General features: G+C 40.0%; 1 protein-coding gene across 2 annotated transcripts in view; it reads left to right on the plus strand.

The window, feature by feature from the left end:
• The window catches only part of GLIS3 (GLIS family zinc finger 3), a 182,163-nt gene that overhangs the window by 42,235 nt on the left and 122,371 nt on the right, over positions 1–17,557 (plus strand). For both annotated transcript variants that reach the window (XM_075410664.1, XM_075410665.1), the window contains 2 exons: positions 2,775–2,982; positions 8,592–9,714. In XM_075410664.1, coding sequence (XP_075266779.1) covers positions 2,775–2,982; positions 8,592–9,714 — 1,331 coding nt within the window. The remainder of the gene's footprint in view (positions 1–2,774; positions 2,983–8,591; positions 9,715–17,557) is intronic.

Here is a 17,557-nt window from a genome sequence, read left to right on the forward strand (position 1 = left end):
ACAGGAATAAACATACCTATTTGTTCTCATTTAAAAAAAAAGCTATAATTGGAAATTTCATTTGCAAATTTTTTAAGATATTCGTAGAATTATAGAATTGTTTGAGTTGGAGGAGACCTGCAAGATCATCAGGTCCAACCATTAACCTCACACTGTCAATTCCACTTCTAAACCATGTCCCTAAGCTCTGCATCCACACATCTTTCAAATACCTCCAGGGATGGTGACTCCACCACTTCCCTGGACAGCTTGTTCCAATGCCTGACCACTCTCTCAGTAAAGAAATTTTTTGTAATACCCAATCTAAACCTCCCCTGGTGCAACTTGAGGCCATTTCCTCTTGTCCTATTGCCTGTTGCTTGGGAGAACAGACCAACACCCACCTCGCTCCAGCCTCCTTTCAGTTAGTTATAGAGAGTGATAAGGTCTCCCCTCACCCTCCTCTTCTCTGGACTAAACAGCCCCAGTTACCTCAGCTGCTTCTCATAAGATTTGTTCTCTAGTCCCTTCACCAGCCTCATTATGTGAGTAGCACAAACAGTCAAAAGTAAGTTGTTTAAATTGAAGTGCTTTTTACTGTCTGTCCTGATGTTGCTATCCTGCTGTCATGGTTTAGCCTGGATGAATGCCAGGTGCCCACCAAAGCTGTTCTGTCACTCCCCCTCCTCTGCTGGACAGGGAAGAAAAAATATGATGAAAGGCTTTTGAGTTGAGATAAGGACAGGGAGAGATCGCTCGTCAATTACCGTCATGGGCAAAACAGATTGAACTTGAGGGAAAAAAGTTTTAATTGATCACCAATCAAATCAGAGTAGGAAAATGAGAAATAAAACTAAATCTTAAAAGCACCTTGCTCCCCGGTTCCAGCACCTGGAGCACCTCCTCCCCCTCCTTCTGCACTGACCTTGGTGTCTGCAGAGCTGTTTCTCTCACATCGTCTCACTCCTCTCCCCCAACTGCTGTCTCCACTATGGACTATAACTGTGTTATCCCAGAGGTGCTACCACTGTCGGTGATGGGCTCGGCCTTGCCCAGCGGCGGGTCCATCTTGGAGCCAGGTGGCACTGGCTCTTTCAGTCATGGAGGAAGCTTCTGGCAGCTTCTCACAGAAGCCTCCCCTGTACCCACCCCTGCTACCAAAAGCTTGCCATGCACACCCATACCAGCTGCTTTGGGGAGTAGTCTTGGTGCCCAAGCAAGCAGGCCTCGAAAGATCCCTGAAAGCCAGAGGGAAAGGATTTAACCCCTGGGGGGAAGCTGTGCTGCTGCTTTGTCTTCCCTCTCCCTATTGCTGCTTCAGCTGGGATAAGGGGCAGATGGTGCCCGTGAAGTCAGACCACTAAGAGGAGGACAGCGGAAGAACACAAGGAACTGGCAAGGACTAGCACGGCAGCCTTGAAGAGCCACAGTTGTGATTAAAGCAAGGTGCTAAGATAAGTACAAAATGAAGCAAAACTGCTGATAAAGACTACTTGAAGTATGAGTGAACTATCCTCATTAGTACGGTAAAAAACCCGCCCTCAAGTAGTGAAAGCCCGCTACCAAGAAGAGGCTCTTCTTCATGAACATGTGCAGCAGAAAGGGAGGATATTGTGACTTTCAGTAGAGAGGAGACATGTAAGGACCAGTGGGAAAGAGAGCGATGAAGTGTAGCTGTACAAGTACTGATAACTGCTTGCTCGAAGTGTATAAATGTTTACCTGGTGTTAGCCAAAGGGTGCCAGCTTTGTGGAGTTACCACCTAGCACCCATCGCTGCGCAGACAAGAAATAAACAAATATCTCGACTACGTGTGTTGATCAGCTGTTTGCACAGCAGGTAAGAGAACCCTGATTTTTGGGACAACAGTCTGAACGCAGGGAAGCAGCTAGAAACATGAATCATCTAATTATTAATTTCCAACTGTGGTGAGAATTTGCTAGCTATCCAACAAATTCCATATTCTGGCCTACATATCAACTTTTGCATCTTGATGTGTTTTAATGCAGGCGGTCTTGTAAACCACCATGTGTGACCTAAATCAGAACACAGAGTACACGGAGCATTTTGCAGATAGGTCCCACTTGACAGCTACCTCTGTAATCATCTCGTGCTACTGTGTTAACGTGCATCAGTTTGAGTCACGGAAGCAGTGATTAAGAGCACGTTGTGGCCTTTTAAAATCCAGAATGCTGCTCTGCTTGATCCAGCTCAAATTCAGCTGCCTAGACCTCTGAGGAATGCCAGGTTCCAGCTGTAGCTCTCTCCTGCTGGAGAAGCTATGCAGCCTGTGTGCTTCGCCACACCAAACCTATTGCAGGGGTTGCAATTTCCATGCATGCCTGCAGTCCCCTTGCTTGTTGGATGGCTAGTGGTAGGAGTGATGGAAGGGCTTGCAAGGGCTTGGAGTGGAGGGTTTGGCCTCGTTGGGTTCTCTCTTCCTTCCTTCTTCAGAGAAAGGTGCTGTTACGGCTTCACTGTCCCTCAGCTGAGGGCTGCTCTTTTAACCAGTCTTCCAGTGGTGTTTTTTTCAGATGTTTAACCACAATGCCTGGTCTTTGGTTTGTGTAATTCAGCAGATGTTTTAAACGTGCATAGTTTATTAATTCCCTTTTAGAAAATTGCTTTTTGTGTTTGGTGAAGTTTGCAAAATCCTTGTATTGGTCCGCTGTTTCGTACTCATCTAAAGATATACAGTTCCAGTTGCTTTTCCTGCTTTGTAAAGTGATGTGAGTTCTGTGGCCTCATCATGGGTTCATGGGAGATGAATACTAACCTGCCTTGTTTATTTTTAGGAGGTCTTGATTATGGACCCCAGTGCAAGTCCATTGGAAAAGGCAGCTGCGACAATGTAATAGTCACCAGCAGTCCCGTGACAGTTCAACAGCTGGGACCTCTTTCACCTCCTGCTAATCGGGTTTCAACAGCATGCAACCAGATCAGCCCTAGATTACAGAGGTCTATGGATGTTTCCAGCCTGAGCGTTTCTCCATCAGATACAAGGTCCTGAGTTACTTTTTTATGTTCAGTGCTTTAAAAAGAGGGTATCTTGATTTTTCTGTAATTTAAATGCAACCTTTCTGATTATTAAAATGGCCTAAATGATGCTCTGTTATGCCATGGGAATTTTAGTTCAATTCAATTAAACTCCTGTCAGCTATAATCATAGTGTTTGGATCATTCAAAACTTGCGTGAAATTTGGCCACACATTTTCTAAGTTTGATAGGGCTTTTTGTTAGATACAGATTTTTATAGTCACTTAACTATATTTTTGTACTAAGGTTGGGAAATGTTGCAGAGGATGAAAGCAGAAATAGTCCATGTTACATCTGCAGGGGCAGTGACCCATTTTAAGCTTACCACAGTGATCAGAGTGTTATGTTGGTGCCTGTCAAGTAACACTAATATCAGAAAAAAAAGTTAAATGCCCTGCTAAGGTTCCTCTCTCCTCATCAAAAACCTTTGCTTTCAAATTGTTCAATTGTTTACATAATTAAGTGAATCAGATCAATTGTTCCCAGTCTGCACTGAGCGAGCAGTTAACTTTATCTGTGTTAGACTTGCGTCCCTGAAAATTTGCCCATTTTCCTAGCTCTGGTGGGTCATTTAATAAAAACTGTGGCCTCTCCCTGCAAATGTTGCCTTTCTATATCACTAAACAATATATAAATATTTCTTAACTAATTTTTAAATGCTTAAATAACTTTTGAGATTAAGGCTAGGAGTATTGTTGACAAACATGAATGAAGGGAAAATAGTTATTTGACAACCTCTATGCAAACACAATAAGCACATCCCTGGGTAATAGTTAAACATACAGTAAGAAAACATTCTGGTGTGTTATTTCAGAAGCCACATTCCCACTCTTGAAGATGTGAGTCGTTCAACAGTTGCCTACTGAGTTGAAAAGTAACTGTTCTGATTTACAAAAGGCCACAAGAGTCTTTATTCTCAAAACAGTTTACATTTTAGTATATTACTTTATTACAAGCCAAGGAACAATCTTGAAATAATTAAAACTGGCATTATGTAACTGGAAGAAAACCTTGCTTTAGTCTATTCTAAGACAGTTTGTGACATTTCTGTTGCTTTGATTGTGAAGACTGAGTCCCCTGGTACAATTTAGAAAATTAACTATGCTTCGTATGTAAACATGTCAGGGAAAACCATTCAGTGCTACAGTGATGGCAAATGACAAATCCAGAGACATGCCTTTGAGACAGAACAAAACTGATGATATAAAAATATCATTAAGTAATTATTACTTACTTAATAAGTTTTGGGTGAGCCTGTGTGGTTTCAAACACTGTTGTTTTAATCTGAATGTGTGGTTGAGTGTACTGTGTCAGTACTGAGTTACACATTTTTGTTTTTATTTTAAAGAAACATTTACTAAGGGTGAACTGAAGTTGAAACTCTGGCAGAATCAAGGCTGTAGTGTCCCTAGAGTCTCTTTTAATGATTTATCAACAAAGATGTTATAAAATCAGTTTGTCACACAAAGAATGTCCATTTCAGCAATTTTGCCCAAAGTGAATATTTTGTAGGGCAAAACAAGTTTAAAGGCAGATTTTAATTCACAGATTATTGAAACACTTTTTTGTTGTTGTTGTTGTAATTGCTTCAGCAATAAACTGCATTTGCCTAAACTGGTTGGCTAAGCTGACTCCATAATCCTTCATGCGCTGAGTGCCTTTTCTGGATTGTATCTCTCAGGCGTCATGAACTGTGCTCTAGCAGTTCAATCCAAACCGGATTATTTGCTGAATTGACCCAAACCAAAACAACATGTCTTGATTTTTACTAATGGAAGAAAGAAAAAAGTTGGAAAAATTGGAGTTTTGCTGCAGTTGACATTAGATTTTGATATATAGACCATGAGGGATAAAACCTTCCCTATCTTTTTTGAGAGTTTCAGAGTCTTCGGTTATGCTTCTTGAAAACAGATGTAATACTGCTGTTTACTTTGATGCATATCAGAAAAGGACCTAGCAAAGGGCAAAGGAATCTTGGCTAGTAAAACAGAAGACCATGCAAAAAGAAAAGAAAACATAATTTTCACTATTCCATGTTTACGTTTAAGATTCTGGGTTATACTTGACACTGTGGCCTCTATACGCAGAGGGAGAATAGAAAGTAATTGCAGAAATCTCAAGCTGGTTTAGTTTACAATAAGCAGATGGGCCAATTAATACCATCTGAGAATCTGGCACAGTGGTATAGCTGGCCCTTCATTTTTGTATTAGGTATATTTATTTTCCCCCAGAAAACTACTTAATCACAGTGTTGGCTGGGTTTTAAAGACATTTTCTTTGCTTTGGGAGCTGGAATCTTTGTTACTTTTGAATTTAGAAGTGTAAGTGAGAACCCAGCTTTTTCAGATTAGCTGTCTCTTACTTATTGTATATTTGAAATTCTGATCCAAATTTCAATTTTTGTCCTGTTATAAGACTTCTAAAATGCAGTTTTTCTTCAGCTTCACTGATAGGTGTGTCCTTTTGTGTTAGGCAATAGTAGTTTTTTGATTGACACGGGTCCTACTATGCATCTGATTAAAATACTGGACATTATAAAAATCGACTTGTTTTATTGATGCAAGTTTTTTTTTAATTTGCTTATAAAAGAGAAAATAAAAGTTTAAATAATCAAGCAGGCACACTCCCTCCCCATCCCTTTCCCCTCCCCCCGCTTTATATTTTCCAGCTATAAATATATATAGCCTAGCACGGAAAAAACAAACCTTACTTACTTTTTGTGCTCTGTTGAAGACTGTGGATCAGTATTTGAGTTCACAGCATACTATCATGATTCGACTTCCATATAATGAACTGTGCTCTAACAAAGCCCATCGACACAGACCGAACAGCCTGAATCAATTTTTTTCACAAATAATTATCCCTTTAGATCTAAATCTAAACCTAATATAGCAATCCTATTTTTCTTATTTCTCTCAATGTAAATTGTAGTCAGGATGTTAACTGTGCTTTTCCTCAGTGCTCTGTTTTGAAAGTGCCATTTAAACCCTTATGGATTAACATAACATTACCCTGTACTGACATTCAATCTGAACAGGATGTCTCTTATTCTGACACAGCAATTCAACTATCCATTACAAAGCCCGTATCTTGAGCAAAGGAGCATTTACACTTCTATCCCATAGATGACCACAGCAAGACTGGGTGACACTTAAAGCTACATTTTTGCTGTTCGTGAGCTATCTCAGTGTGCAGACATAGCACCTGCAAACTGCTTCCTCTCTCCCTCAGCCTGTGCCAAGCATCCCATCTAGACACAAAGGGTTTGAGGGGGCAGCCACCGTGCCCTAAGCACCAGTTCCCCTCCTCCAGCTCTTCAGCAATGACTGGGCTGTGTTCTTGCAGCACGACCCAGCCCTTAAACAAAAGCCTCTGCAAACCAACTGTTCTCTCTTCATGTTGGTCTCAAGTACTGGAAAATGCTGTAATATTAGGTAGTAGGAAAAACCCCATCACTCAGGGAGTGCTTGTGTGGTGGGCAGAATAAGATAACAAAGACACTGTGATTTTTCAGCTTTATCCTTTGTGGCTGGAAGTGAATGTGGAAAGCTATGTACATTTCTCTTACCTAAATGTACAGTTTTCATATATTCATTCAACCTTGCTGATCTAATTGAAAGATAATCCACAGATCTCAAAGTGAAAAGTAGATTTACCAAGCAAAGTTATGGAAATTTTGTAAATATTGCCATATTCACTGGGAATATCGCCAGAGCCATTGTTTAGGGTCTGTTCTTGCTCTCTTGGGTTGACTGATGTTGTTGTAAATGGGATTCTGATCCCCAGTTTTAGCCTACCACCACTTCTTAAATTAAGTAGTTTCATGTATCTTCATGGAAGCTGCAGTCACTGCATCAGGGCTGTGGTGCAGACATAGGATGCAACTATGAGCCTTGACCGATCTGTCCCATGGATCCGTGTTTCCTAAGTAGTGTCTACAAGAAAATCTTGCAGAACTTGGAAGCAACTGCAATATTGCTTACCCTGAGTAGACATCAAAGCTTGTTTCCCAATCAAAAAAAAAGAAGCAAGTAAAATAGCTAGAAGTGTGTCCTCGGAGGTGCTTGCTGTAACTGTGTCTGCATCAAGAAAGAGATGATACTTGTTTTTATGAACTTTATTTATGGTGCATTCTTTCTCTTTTAGAAATTTGAAGTCTGTAGCAATATAAAACCATGGAGTAAAATAATTACCAATAACTGTAAGAATTTACCTTTGTAGATATGAATACATTATTGCTTGCCTACGTGACAGTTGCTTTGGATTATTGCATGTAAATATTTCGTATACAGTTTACTTAGAGATTTAGGAAACATTTTTCAACACCTGGTACCTATTAGCACTTATTAACTGTCTTTCTTTAAGTTAATTTGACCTCCTGAAGTCTTTGCATGATAGGAGGAACTATTGTGTATCTTGTTTTTATGTGAGAAGCTGAGAAGCAGTGATTGACTTGTCCACCTTAAAAAACAGATTTTAGATTTAGAAGAGAAACCAAATTTCCCATGTACTTCATCCACCACAGAAATTCTATGCTTCTTCAAAAGTCTATTGTGAAAATAGTAAACCCAGGAATTAAATCCAAAAACGTAGGATGCAGAGGCTTCTGTGTATGTGAGATCTCCAGGTTTATCTAGATACATACCTGGTTCTTCCTACTTCTAGAGCCCTTTAAAAATTGAAATTAATGTACTAATAGCACCACGGGCTGGCAGGAGATCGAAGTCTGCCAAGATGTGAACTGGAAAAATAAATACATAAATCCACTTGGCCTCTACCCAACAATTTGCAGCCATGAATCAGGGACCCTGATGTCCTTCGATTTCCTTTTTATATCTTTTATCGAAAACAATACAGTTAAGAGATTATGAGTTCTGTTTTTAAGCTACCCATAGCATATTTGCAGCATAAACAAGTTTCATAGTATTTCTGTGAAAAACCAATAATAACAGCAAGATTAGACTTTTGTGAAAGATTTTGATTGCTGACTTGGAGGCAGATACATCAACAAATCAAAACTAAATAAACCCCTTCAACCAGTTTTTCTACATTATTCATTTATTTTGTTTGTTTTGTAAAGTTAGATATTATCTGTATTTATAATCTTGAGCTATTTCTGTAGGGAATATGATTTGTATGCATTACAATTGGCAGAGTCATTCGGGTTAAATATTTGTTCTTTACTAATCAGTTTTCTTCCCATTCTTTGCCAGCAAAAATAATAGTCAAATCAACAGGAGTTTCATACAAGGCAGGAGCATAATGCTCTGGCTTCAGAAGCTCAAACCTATTTACACCACAGGTGATGAAAAAATTTGCATTGATTTCTGCACTGATTTACCAAGAACTTTTACAGCAACTTTTCTTCAAAATCTTGATGTTTTAAAGTTGGTTTCCTAAGTGATCTTGTTACATATGCATTGCCTGTGTATGCCTGCTGGTACATTAACTGAGTGCTGAAGTTGAGTACCTAAAATTAGGGAGAACTTTTCTCACATGTAGCCTTTCTTTAATTTTATGTGTGCGTGAGGATAGAAGAACTATTGCTTACTTACTTTATTGTGCCTTTATTCCAGGTCACTCTTGTCACGTGAGTCTCTGGCCTCTACAACGATAAGCTTGTCAGAAAGTCAGTCCACTCTGAGTGTTAAGCAAGAGTGGTCGCACGGGTACAGAACATTTTCTTCTGTTCCTCCTGACCAAGGTTTACAAAATGGCAGCGAGCTGGGGAACTTACTAAATTTTTCACCTGGAACATCTGTGTTAAGTAACTGTGTCTCTAACTTGTTGCCGTCCCACTTACATGGCATGGAAAATAAACATTCCCCTCACTCTAGTCCTCACCATTCCTCAGCCCGGTCTCAATCAGCCCGCTCCAAAAAGAGAGCACTCTCTCTATCTCCTCTCTCTGACGGCATTGGAATTGACTTCAATACAATCATCCGTACATCCCCAACCTCTCTGGTGGCCTACATCAACAGCTCCAGGACATCACCAACAAACGTCTCCCCACAGCCTGAGGTCTATGGACATTTTCTAGGAGTGAGAGGAAGCTGTATACCCCAAAATTGCTCTATTCCAGCTTCCCAGAAAGGCCTTCTCATGGCTAATGGCAACGTCACCTTCCCAGGGTGTGTGGAGAATGGGGCTGGTGAATATCAGCGGATGCAGCAGCTGGAGCAAGCCAGCTTGCAGATGGCCGCCACAAGTAACATGGTGATCCAGCAAGGCATGCTGCCTGCAGATAACCAGGCAGTGAGCCTCCTAAAAAATGAACGTCTGGATGACTTCTCAGGCCGTATGGTCAACATGCCTCCTCCATCCCTGCTGTCGCCACCTCCTCCACAAGGGCCACCCCCACCATACCATGCTCACCAGCACCGGCATCCACACAGCCTCCCCAGTCACATTCATCCTCTGCCTGTGCCTCCTGTCCCAAGGTCCCTGCTTGATGAAGATGGTGAGCTAGATGATTTCAATGGCAAGCACGGCTGTCGCTGGGTTGACTGCAGTGCGCTGTATGACCAGCAAGAGGAACTTGTGCGGCACATAGAGAAGATCCATATAGACCAGAGGAAAGGAGAGGACTTCACTTGCTTCTGGGCAGGGTGCCCAAGAAGGTACAAGCCATTTAATGCCCGTTATAAACTGCTGATTCACATGAGAGTCCACTCAGGAGAGAAGCCAAACAAATGCACAGTAAGTCTGAATTCTCTCTCTCTTACTGATACAAGTCTCTCTATTACTCATGAAAATACTGACAAGCTGTAATTCTGCCTTTGCTTTTCCTAGTTAATGATGTGCTTTTTAACTAGTCTGTTTGAATGAATGACTGCTCCATCTTTCCACATAGATAGAAAGGAAAGCTGTTCTTTAATTTGATAAGTACCAACAGATAGGATTATATGTAATTTTATTTTCTGAATTTATAAAATTTTACTGTAGGCTGAAAAAGTGACATGGTAGACCTTCATAAAGCAAAACTTAGGTAAGAACCTGCATGAAGGATACATGCAGCAAAAGTGCTGCAGAATAAGTGACACAGTTTATCCTGAAATATTCTGGCATTGTATTACTCCTTTTTGACTTGAGAAATTTTCAAAATCTTGCATAATATTACCATGAGAAACTGAGAAGAGTTGGATATTTTTTAAGGCAGTTGTTTGTTTCATTACTAACAGAAGCCAGACCCGCAGTCTAATTCCATGAATACAGTAGGAATAAAACACAACAATTTCTCTCTTCACAAATTCTAGCACTGAACATTAAACCCTCAAAGTCATGTTTTTCTTCCGGTTTTTCTTAGGGTCACTGCGAGTCAGACTCACACGTATGTAATCACATGGGATAACAATCTAATCAGTAAGCCCTAGAATCTCTTTATGTTTAGACTCCAGTGAACCATCTACAATCTCTGTAATTCAGATTCTTGACTAGCATTACATATAGTCTGTATTTTGGATGATGATTATCTTACCCTTACTAAGTGCTTATTTCATGTCAGCAGAAAGCAGCCTCACCAGTGCTGTTTCGAGTCCTCCACATAACCTAACAGAACAATGAATATGTAATTTCTAGGAATAGCTGCTGATTATTATTAACTTGAAAAAAAAACATATTTGTTTGTATGTTGTGAAATTCAAATTGATCCTAGGACTCTATTTCAATGTGTGCCTAGTTGAATAATTTTCTTACCATGATGTAGATGTTTACTTGTCCAGTAGATAAGAGGGAATTTTTTCCTTTCACTTTTTTTTACTTCTAAGGGCCACTATCCTTCAGGGAGAGCAGGTATCTTCCCAGATTTCTCTCCTGAATTTAAAGGACCAGGAAGGACACTGGAATACTCTTTATCCTTCCCTTTTGTCACACTAGAGCCTGAACTCCAGATACATTGTATCAGAGTTTACCATTAATTTCAGTTCCTCCGCAGGGATTTCTTGTTCAGTTTTGTGGTGAGAGAGAGAAGGAGAAAAAAAGAATTATTAGGAGTCAAGAAAGTAATTTTTCAAGGGAATAGCACATGAAAAAAAGAGATGGAGACAGGCATCAGGAGATGAATGAGGACGACAACAGTACAAAGAAAGAGGGCAGGAACAGTGAAAGACCACTGAAGAAGAGCAGTGCAAGTAGCCCGAGTTTTTCTAGTAGGAAAATTACGACAAGGGATCCCGTAAAACCGGGGAAAACACTGTGTTAGTAGCACTCTATACTCCCTGCCCTGCCTGTTTGGAAAGGATGTTTACAGTGACCTTCTCATGATTATGAGGCTTCTTTGAGTGTTGAAAGAATCATCATTCACTGATGATTAATATGTTAATGTTTAAGTCGGTAAAGTACTTCATATGGTAATGTTTTTGAGATTACTAAACCTAAACTAAAGCGTGTGCTAAGACATGCTGTGTCACAGAAAAATGAAAGGTGTCTATTTTAGCTTCTCGAAGAGTGATTGCTTTCAGAAACACTAAAAAGTGTGATTAATTTTACTGAACTTCAGTAAGTATTGCTGCATAGTGCCAAGACGTTTGCATATCAGAAGCAGCAGCCACATGTTCATCCTCCTTTCATGTTTAGAGGTGTAAGGAAATGTAGAAATATTCAGGGTGACATGATAACCCTCATAATGTGGGTGTAAATATGGAACATAGGCCCCCTTTCTTGGGACAAGCATGCAAAAGTGGCACTCTTTAGCAGGGTTGTGAAACAGCTTGCTGTTTTCTACCTTTACCGTTTCACAGATGGTGTGAATTGGGAAAAATGTATTTGGCTTTCTAATGCTGAGGGGGCATAGTCTGGATGTCTCTATACATTTAGTAGAATTATAGAATCATAGAATGGTAGGGTTTGGAAGGGACCTTAAAGATCATCTGGTTCCAACCCCCCTGCCATGAGCAGGGGCATCTTCTACCAGCCCAGGGTGCTCAGAGCTCCATCCAACCTGGGCTTGAACACTGCCAGGGAGGGGGCAGCCACAGCTGCTCTGGGCAACCTGCCCCAGTGTTTCACCACCCTCATGGTGAAGAATTTCTTCCTAGTGTGTAATCTAAATCTGCCCTCTTTCAGTTTACAGCCGTTCCCCCTTTTCTTATCACTACTCATCCTTGTGAAAAGTCCCTCTCCATCCTTCCTGTAGGCCCCCTCCAGGCACTTTAATACTGCTATAAGGTCACCCCGGAGCCTTGTCTTCTCCAGGCTGAACAGCCCCAACTGCCTCAGCCTGTCCTCACAGGAGAGCTACTCCAGCCCTCTGGTCGTCTTCATGGCCCTCCTCTGGACCCGCTTCAGTACTTCAGCCAGATTTCATACCTTTCTCACCAAACAGTGAAATTTACAATTGTATCAATACTATTTAAAGTTTTGAACTGAGATTCTAAGTGAGGTATTAGGGAGAACACTTTGGGCAAGGTGATCGTGAAGTATGATTTCTGTAATTAACAAAAAGATATGTGAAAGAAATTTGAAACTTTTCACCAAACCTGTATGAGTTTATGCCTTTAAGTGATAAATCAAAATAATCCATTCATAATCTTTATTTGTCCACCTGGGGTCCTTCTAGAATGTATCTTCTGATTCTGCGTGTTGGATGCCTCTTTTCTCTAAAATCAGTATAATGTAAAAGTCTACATCCACTGCAGTTTACATACTAATAAGAGGCAATCTAGTAGACCAAGCAGGGAAGGAAAAATGCCAAATACATATCTATTGTGTGGGCCAACCAGATTTACTACAGAGAATATAGTAGAAGTTATAGGTCTTTGGAAGGAACTACCTTCGTGTAACGTATCAAGACATCCTATAATCAGATGCAGCCAGTTACACTAGTCACCTTAGTGACATCACACACTAGTCATTGTGTGAGCATTGTATGTGTTGATGGTTCCTGACATTTCGCAAGGGACAATCTTCTCATTAAGCATATATTGCAGTGGGTCCTAGTCAGTATGTTTATCATGAAATACTTGTTTCTGCCCAGCTGAGTGCTGAAAGTATATTGTTCTATACTGCGTTGTATGTCCCAATGGATTGCTGTGATAGTTCAGCAAGCTTTGCAAAGTTTTAGTAATACAGGGTCAAGGTTACTTCTAGGTTGTATTACTGGAACGCTACTAGAGATAATGCGAAATCAGATGCACAACTAATTATAAGCTGAACTTCATAAAATTATTTTGTTCTTCTCTGTTAACGCTCTGTGATGATGAAATCATACATCTGAGAAGAGACTTGAAGAACAGCTAGGACTGCAGTACTTGATGTGCTTATAGTTAAAATCAGAGCGAAGTAGAATATTACTTTGACCTCAGCATTTCTTTTGCCACATCTGGACTAGTTCCTATTTATCTATGCAACAAAAATTTGAAGTGATAAACTATAGCTACAGGCAATGAGCAGCCTTCTTCGGTTCTTGAAGATAGAAGTGTTGTAGGGTGAGTATTAATCAAATAGTAGCCCATAAAAACATGTGACCATCATGATAATCAGATCCAAACTTAAAGTCCAGCATTCTTAAGGTCAGAAACTCACAGCATACTTGTCCCTCTGTACAAAGGTAACTAGGGTGGAGTGAAAAATAATTGCATATTGGTCCTGATACATATGGTTTGTGTTGTTGTTTTCCTGTGAATCAGGCTCTCTTTTTACAGCTTTAACTGAATTTTCTGCCAAAGCTGCATGTTCAGATTAAATCTTGGCAATTTGATCCAATATACTTTCTCTGTGTACTGAAAAATTGTGGTGTATTTTTCATTCCTGACCATTCTTAGAAGATTGGTTCTTGTTCTAAAAAATGCTCTTTAATTTTAAAAAGCATGAATTACATGGAGTCCTGCATTTCCTTTTATATGGGAAGCCAAAGTAGGTTACTGTGGTTGGCCTTGCTTTATTACAGGGAAATTCGTGAAGTTGAAGAGTACCTGCATGCAAGAGGCCTCACCTGAAGTTGACTTGTTTGGAATAGGAGTTCATTAAATAATTGTTAAAATGTGTTGGGCTCCCTTACAGTTCATGAAAGTATCCTTCAGATTCTATTCCAACTTACTGCATCTGGAATGCATTATTCTTTTCAGTGACCTGGTTTAAAGACTACAAAAAATTATTCATGACATGGTAATACATATTTAGTGTCTCTTCCGAAACTTCTTTATATGAAGTAGGTATGGCATGTTCAAATGTGTTGTATTTATTTATTAGTTTATGCATTAGCTGGTACTTTGTAGAAAAAAGTTAAAGTTGAATGAAAATTTGATGTTGAAATGCAAGCAGTCAGTATGCCAGTGGTTGAGATAAAATCTGTAATGTTTGCCAGCAGTTACCACACAATGGTATCTGAAGTTCCTTCAGATTTCCTCTGGTTTAGAAAAAAAGAGAATTCCCAGTAGCTGTGGAAACTCCACAGTAGCAATTGGCAAGTGCTGACCTTTTGCTCTTTGGCTGTACCTGTGAGCTTATTTTCTACTCGGTGTTCCTTCTTTTGTAGTGAATATTTTCATACTTTTAAAGTTCAGATGGAATAAGAGCTACTTTATTAACCTTATTGTCATGCTATGCAAACATTAAGCTTAATGTATTTATTCTGGTGTAAACAGCAACAGCATGTTGTTAGAGATAAATTTCGGGCTCTCTCTTTGCAGTTTCGTTCAGGTATACCAGGAGTGCTTCTGCTTGTGAAACTGAATTCAGTCTTTTCGCTTTCTGTAAGTTCTGAGCTATGCTTCAGCACAATGTTGTTGGTATTGTAAAGTATGGGATAGTAATACATATACTGCACTTCTTATCACATCTGCTTGATGTGATTTAAACCAATAAAATTGCTAGTATTTCTGTAAGATTTGAAGAAACATCCATTTAACATCTGCTAAATATCTGAAATTATCCAACACATTAGTCTATCAAGCATGTAAAACAGAAGGTATGATTAAAAAAAGAGTATACAACTTAAAACAGTTGTATAATGCTTTTCTGAGACACAAGTAAACATCTTTGAGTGAGCGTGAGTATTCAGATAGACGTGTGTGCGATATGTGAAGAACATGTGCTTGGAAGATGGTACTCAAGATGAAATTTTGATTAAAACCAGAAATGCGTTCTGTAACAATGACTGGGATTTTTTTTTCATCTTCAGGCTTTAGCAGTATGCCTTCATATGATGTGTTATGTGTGGCTTGTGCTGCATATTTTATGTATAGCACATGCTACTGTTTCTTCATGATAAAGAAAGACCATATAAAATCCTATATTGCACTGAAGTCTTGATAAAATGGAAACCATAAATATTTTTGAAATTGTTTTTGCTTACGTGCTTGCAGAAAAATTTTTCACTATGCTAAAGTAGCAATTGAGCAGCTAGTCTTAAATAATGTTAAAAGAACAGTAATTCACAGAATCACAGAATCACAGAATGGTAGGGGTTGGAAGGGACCTCTGTGGGTCATCTAGTCCAACCGTCCTGCCGAAGCAGGGTCACCTACAGCAGGCTGCACAGGACCTTGTCCAGGCGGGTCTTGGATATCTCCAGAGAAGGAGACTCCACCACCTCCCTGGGCAGCCTGTTCCAGTGCTCCGTCACCCTCAGAGGGAAGAAGTTCTTCCTCATCTTCAGACAGAACTTCCTGTGCCTCAGTTTGTGCCCATTGTCCCTTGTCCTGTCACTGGGCACCACTGAAAAGAGCTTGGCCCCATCTTCCTGACACCCACCCTTCAGATATTTGTAAGCATTTATTAGGTCCCCTCGCATCCTTCTCTTCTTCAGGCTGAACAAGCCCAGCTCCCTCAGCCTCTCCTCGTAGGGGAGATGTTCCAGTCCCCTCATCATCCTTGTAGCCCTCCGCTGGACTCTCTCCAGTAGCTCTTCATCTTTCTTGAACTGGGGAGCCCAGAACTGGACACAGTACTCCAGATGAGGCCTCACTAGGGCAGTGTAGAGGGGAAGGAGAACCTCCCTCGTCCTGCTGGCCACACTCTTCTTGATGCACCCCAGGATCCCATTGGCCTTCGTGGCAGCCAGGGCACACTGCTGGCTCATGGTTAACCTGTCGTCCACCAGGACACCCAGGACCCTCTCCACAGAGCTGCTCTCCAACAAGTCCACCCCAAGCCTGTACTGATGCATGGGGTTGTTCCTCCCCAGATGCAGGACCCTGCATTTGCCTTTGTTGAACCTCATCAGGTTCCTCTCTGCCCAATTTTCCAGCCTATCCAGGTCACGCTGAATGGCAGCACAGCCTTCTGGTGTATCTACCACTCCTCCCAGTTTGGTGTCATCAGAAAACTTGCTGAGTCAAGTTGCTGAAACTTAGAAAGGTTTATAGTTGCTTGTTGCCCATTTTTTTCACTAGTTCCGTAAGCTGACTGAAACTGAAATACCACGGAAAAGGAAGAGAAGTATGAGTAATTAGAGTGTATCATGGTGTGTAGACACAAAAAAGCTGAGTTTTAATTTGCAACCATAAAGCTAAGACTTCCGAAGTCTCACAAGTTTGTGCAGTTGTAGCAACCTACTAGTTTTGGTTATGATGTTTTAGCTGTGTAAAGGAAAAACAAATTATGGATTGTGGGTGTGCCTCCACAATCAGCTCAAACTCATGTGATCACATCAGATGGCATCTAGCCCAAGCTAATAAATCTTACCTCTCAGCAATGGTACTAATGCTTTATTGATATTTTTCTTTCAGCATGAAGTATATAACGCATCCGTCGTCCATAGTTCAGCATATAATGATACGTGCTTTTCCTGTGGCTGCTTAAGATGCACAACTTCCACTTGAGTTCAGTGAGCACCTGAAGGCTTATGGTATCCAAAGTACTGACCTTTAATATCAAAGCATCTCTTTCTGCATTCAAAAATGCAAAGCAAACTCCTTTCTACATGCAGATGTAGAACTAATGACAGTGAAAAATGATAGCCAGAGAACCATATTTTATATTACAGAATGAAATTTATGAAACCTCTAATTTTATTGTGCTGAGTTATTTTGTTTTCCTGTTAAGTATTTGAACCAGCCTTTCTTGCCTTTTGACTTACATATTTGGAAATTTTACACAGATTTTTATTGAACTTTTTTAAACAGGCATCTTTTTAGTTTCACTGTAATCCAGAACATGACTGTGAAGTATCCAAAAATAACAATGAACATTCCTAATTGCACAAATGCTTATGTTTGTGTGGAAAGGTTTCTAATTTATTACTTCTTTGTGCTTGTGTATAGGCACAAAAATTATATTTTATTTAGTTTTATTTCCCTGTGGCATGATTTTAATCGAACATTCTTGAGATTTTTTTCATTGCTTTACCAAACTATAAATAAATGGTAAACTAAAAAAATGAAGCACTCTTAAAAATTTCATCTACTTGAAATGTGAAATCCCAAATCAAACTTTGTATCTGCCAAAATTTCAGTTGCAGAAGATTTAGAGTTTAGTTTTGTTTTGGGCTTTGGGTGGGATTTTTTTTGTAATATTAGGGTTTAAAACTAGAAAATTATTTTAATTCAAAGCTGGGAGGCTAATGGAGCACATCTGTGTGAAGTATCTGGAAATTTGATTATAA

The sequence above is a fragment of the Opisthocomus hoazin genome, chromosome Z (genome assembly GCF_030867145.1).
Source record: "Opisthocomus hoazin isolate bOpiHoa1 chromosome Z, bOpiHoa1.hap1, whole genome shotgun sequence".
NCBI lineage: Eukaryota > Metazoa > Chordata > Aves > Opisthocomiformes > Opisthocomidae > Opisthocomus > Opisthocomus hoazin.